This window comes from Callospermophilus lateralis, chromosome 5 (assembly GCF_048772815.1).
Source record: "Callospermophilus lateralis isolate mCalLat2 chromosome 5, mCalLat2.hap1, whole genome shotgun sequence".
In the NCBI taxonomy this organism is placed as follows: Eukaryota; Metazoa; Chordata; class Mammalia; order Rodentia; family Sciuridae; genus Callospermophilus; species Callospermophilus lateralis.
The window spans coordinates 72,046,105-72,051,346 of record NC_135309.1 but is presented as its reverse complement, the minus strand read 5'-3'; the positions used below and the strand labels follow the sequence as shown (position 1 = coordinate 72,051,346).

The 5,242-nt window shown below is 40.4% G+C and overlaps 1 protein-coding gene across 1 annotated transcript; it reads left to right on the top strand.

Annotated features, from left to right (window-relative positions):
* Positions 1 to 919: 919 nt before the first annotated feature.
* LOC143399244 (protocadherin beta-5-like) lies at positions 920 to 3,314 on the top strand. The gene has a single exon (XM_076855958.1). It carries the CDS (start codon positions 920 to 922, stop codon positions 3,305 to 3,307), a length of 2,388 nt encoding a protein of 795 aa, XP_076712073.1. The 3' UTR covers positions 3,308 to 3,314.
* The last annotated feature ends 1,928 nt before the right edge of the window (positions 3,315 to 5,242 follow it).

The following is a 5,242-nucleotide window of genomic DNA, read 5'->3' as shown; positions in this document are numbered from 1 at the left end:
TATTTCCCCTATTTGGTCCCTCCATCTTTCCCTTGGACTACTCTATTAATCTTTCCTATATTTTGATGGAATTCTCCCAATACCCCAGCCATCTTGCCATTAGTTTCCATATATCAGAGAAAATATTCAAACTTTGACTTTCTGGGACAGCTCAGAAGTGAATTATACAAAAATATTTTCCATGCATTTGATTATATAAAAGTATATTCTAATGTTGTATATAACTTTAAAATGAGCATAAAATACACACATATGAAGAAAGATGACATTTAGCAAAAATCTCTACCTTTAATAAAAAATGAGTATACACTGAGTTGTACACATATGATTTGTGATTTTTTTTTACTTTTTATGATGGAATGTTACACTTAGAAATCAAAGTAATTTTTGTAAAATTGAAATTTTGTAATTATACATTATCATTAATTTTATAAATACAATAAAACGTAAACCCACAATAAAGGTTTCATCATAAATTCAGAAGAACATGAAGTCTAATATATCAATTTATTTGATTCGTACAGGTTTTTTTTACTGAAAATTAAATTAGAAAACGTTTATTTAGAAATTCTAATAACTTGAAGATAGTGCTTTTGCGATCAAAAGTGTATTGATACACAGCAGGTTTAAATGGCAAATATTATACGCAATAGTAAGTAAAGACACCTGGTGGCGCTGCAGGATAAGCAAGTGAATGATGGGCTCTGGATGCCAGGGACGCCATTGAGCTGGGAATCAGAACTCGGAGAGCTCCCCCAAAGAAGGAGGCATTTTAAACGAGCTCTGGAAGACAGATCTTCAGACAAGGCACCGTTCTAAGTGCATATTTAACTAAGAAATATTTAACTCAAGATTATTTAACCAAATCGTCTGAGTATACCGAGTTGAAGGAACTGCACCTTCTGGACAGATTTGAACAATGAAGACTGCTCTAGCAAAATCCCCGCAGAAAAGGCAAGTCATTTTTCTTGCTATGCTGTTGTTTTTGTGGGAGGTTGATTCTGAGGCAATTAGGTATTCCATGCCAGAAGAAACAGAAAGTGGCTACTCTGTAGCCAACCTGGCAAAAGATCTGGGGCTCAGGGTAGGGGAACTGGCCACTCGGGGTGCACGAATCCATCACAAAGGCAGCAAACAGCTCTTGCAGCTCAATGTAAAAACCGGCAATTTGCTTCTACAGGAAAAACTAGACCGGGAGGTGCTGTGTGGGGCTACAGAACCCTGCATTTTGCATTTCCAGCTGTTACTCAAAAACCCGGTGCAGTTGTTTCAAATTGATGTGCAACTCACAGATGTAAATGACCATTCTCCAGAGTTCCTAGACAGGGAAATGTTCCTTAGAATCCCAGAGAGCGCCCAGCCAGGGACTGTGTTTCCTTTGAAATCAGCTCAGGACTTGGACATGGGTATCAATAGTGTTCAGAACTACACAATCAGCCCCAATTCCAATTTTCATATTGCTACTCACAATCGCGGAGATGGCAGAAAATACCCAGAGCTGGTGTTGGACAAAGCTCTTGACCGGGAGGAAGAGTCTGTGCTCAGTTTAACCCTCACAGCACTGGATGGTGGGATGCCACCCAGGTCTGGGACTGTCACAGTACACATTGAAGTAGTAGATATGAATGATAATGCCCCTGAATTTTTACAATCCCGGTATGAAGTACAGGTTCCTGAGAACAGTCCCATAAACTCGTTAGTTCTCATTGTATCTGCTCGAGATTTAGATGTAGGAACATCTGGGCATGTAATCTACTCTCTACTCGAAGGTGATGAAGTTTCTCAACCATTTGTAATACACAAACTAACAGGAGAAATTCGTCTGCAAAGGGCATTGGATTATGAGGCAACCCAACATTATATCATAGAAATTGCAGCCACAGATGGTGGAGGCCTTGTAGGGAAATGCACAGTGGCCATAGAAGTGGTGGATGTGAATGACAATGCTCCTGAACTAACCATGTCGACACTCAGCAGCTCTATCCCAGAAAACTCCCCAGAGATTGTAATTGCTATTTTCAGCGTTTCTGATCCAGACTCTGGGGACAATGGTAGGATGGTTTGCTCCATACAAAACGATCTCCCCTTCCTCTTGAAGCCCACATTTAAGAACTTTTACTCCTTGATGACAGAGAGGCCATTGGACAGAGAGAGCAGAGCCCAGTACAACATCACCATCACAGTCACTGACTTGGGGTCACCTAGGTTGAAAACTGAACACAACATAACTATCCTTGTCTCTGACATCAACGACAATGCACCTGCTTTCACACAAACCACCTACAGGATGTTGGTGCACGAGAACAATAGCCCCGCCCTGCAAATAGGCAGTGTCAGTGCCACAGACAGAGACTCAGGCACCAATGCCCAGATCACCTACTCGCTGCTGCCAACCCAGGACTCGCAACTGCACCTCGCCTCGCTCGTCTCCATCAACGCAGACAATGGGCAGCTGTTCGCGCTGAGGGCGCTGGACTTCGAGGCCCTGCAGGCCTTCGAGTTCCACGTGGGTGCCACAGACCAAGGCTCGCCCGCGCTCAGCAGCCAGGCGCTGGTGCGAGTGGTGGTGCTGGACGACAATGACAACTCGCCCTTCGTGCTGTACCCAATGCAGAACGCCTCTGCGCCCTGCACAGAGCTGGTGCCCAGGGCGGCAGAGCAGGGCTACCTGGTCACCAAGGTGGTGGCGGTGGATAGAGACTCGGGCCAAAACGCCTGGCTGTCATACCAGCTGCTCAAGGCCACGGAGCCAGGGCTGTTTGGCGTGTGGGCGCACAATGGCGAGGTGCGCACCACCAGGCTGCTGAGCGAGCGCGACGCGGCCAGGCACAGGCTGGTGGTGCTGGTCAAGGACAATGGCGAGCCTCCGCTGTCTGCCAGCGTCACGCTGCACGTGCTGCTGGTGGATGGCTTCTCCCAGCCCTACCTGCTGCTCCCGGAAGTGGCGCCTGAGCGCGCGCAGGGGGACTCGCTTACTGTCTACTTGGTCATCGCCTTGGCCTCTGTGTCATCTCTCTTCCTCTTCTCTGCGCTGGTGTTCGTGGCGGTGAGGCTGTGCAGGAGGCGCAAGGCTGGGCCGCTGGGTGTCTGCTCTGTGCCTGAGGGCCACTTTCCTGGACACCTGGTGGATGTCAGCGGCACTGGGACACTGTCCCAGAGCTACCAGTATGAGGTATGTCTGGCTGGAGACTCTGGAACTGGCGAGTTCAAGTTCCTGAAGCCCATATTCCCCAACCTTTTAGTACAGGACGCTGAGAGAGAAGTTAAGGAGAATTCCAACTGCAGAAATAGCTTTGTATTCAGCTAATTGTTGTAATTCTTTTCACTAATTTTGGCGAACTTGCTATTGCAACTTCTTTCTCTTAAATAATTCTATTGATTTTAAAGCACTTGTAACCACTGTTCCATTCCTATGCACATTCCTGATAGCTCTAAGTTTCTTCCTTTAATGGCATTACTCATAGCATTTATAATCATATCAAATATGTATTTTATCCATTTTCAATCCTCTCTTGATGTTCAGCTTTTAATAAATGTAAATTAAGCAAGTAAAAACTTCTTATTTTAGTGAACTTAATGAATTTCATGACCCATTTAAAGGTTTGTATGAAATCTTGAATTTTCATGTATTTGTGGCACACATTGTTAACATATAAGTTTATCTTCCAATACCAGAGTGTTGGCCTTGAACTAAATTTATGATTGGCTATATGTACTACTAGGTTAAGTCCACTGATCAGCCAAGAGCATAAAATCTAGTCTACTTGTTTTTCTCAAGTTGTATGTTAACTTTTCACTTAATGAATGTATTCATATACAAAGTGTGGCCTTTTTCTTGTTGTGAACATCTCATATGCAAGACAATGATATTTTACTTGGTTAGGACTTACCTAAAATATTGTTTAAGTGTTCCATAAATACGAAGATTTAATTTTTTTAAAAAAATCTCATTTAAGATAAACTAAAGGGAGACTATCATATAATTTGTCATCCTACTTTACTAAGTAAAACTGTTAAATCACTGCTTCACATAATCATATTCAAAGAATAATCTCAGAGCCTGAATTATATCCTAAATACCTCCAATAAATTCAGAACTCTTGAGGTCCTCATATATCTCCTTGTCCTTTTGCTCTACAGTAGATGATCAAGTGTAATTTACTTTGTATATATCCTTTGGTCTATCTGCAGCTTCTGCCCCCTTTTCAATAATACAGAAACATCTTCTGCATTTTGGCAATTCTGTTTAGTCCTTACTGGCTGATCAAAGATTTTGCACTTTGTAGATGTGAACAGTTTTTACCAACATCATAATGACTTCTTTTGAAGTCATTATGTTTTGTTCTTTAATGTTATTTAAATTTTTCAATGACATCAAAGTTGCATTTGTATGAAGTATTTTGTCCTGAGTAGCTTTAATAGTAATGACTTCGTTTGAATTATAATAGTTCTCAATTGTGTTCAATAACCCTAGTGAGTTGATTGTGTGATTCCTAACTAGTTAAATTTATATTAATAGAAGACAACTTCCTTGAACTTCTGGCATAATACAAGAAGTTTAAAGGCTTATTTTATAATCTGAGATTTTTAAGTCTCAAGTATTATTTTAGTGGAGATTAGTACCTGTGCTTTTTCTGAATTACTATTTTTTTCTGATGATATAATAAAAAGAGAAATTATTGACATTTAAGTCTTTTTTGAAACAAAGTTTTTAGCCATCATTCAATTGAAAAATTGAAGTGAGGCAGAGATAAAATGAGAACAGAATTAAACATGAACTTTAATACAAGACATAAATATGGTGTTTAAATTTAATGATTTCTCCTTTATTTATTATCATCTATTTAAAAGAATACCTTTTATGTGTGACAAAAAAAATAAGTCTGGTTGGAGTTTCAAGTTCACAAAAAATTCCAGTTCACTTTTCAGAAGTCTAATTTGTATAATCCCACCAAGGAGACTGGACAAATGATCATCCAGAATTCACTTCGTTCCTGCCTATATTCACAAACTTTGGATCATTCAGGATACCACCAGAATGTAGAAAAGATCAACATTTTGAAATTCAGTCGCTAGGATTTAGTAGTGAACATGATCCAAATCATAATCACAACATGTACCATATGAAAATATATCAATTTCACTGTTATTGAACCAAGATAGAGAATGGAGGTGAATATCTTGATAATTACACCCATTTCAATATGGGTTTTTTTTCAAATGCTTCTACTACAAAAGCATA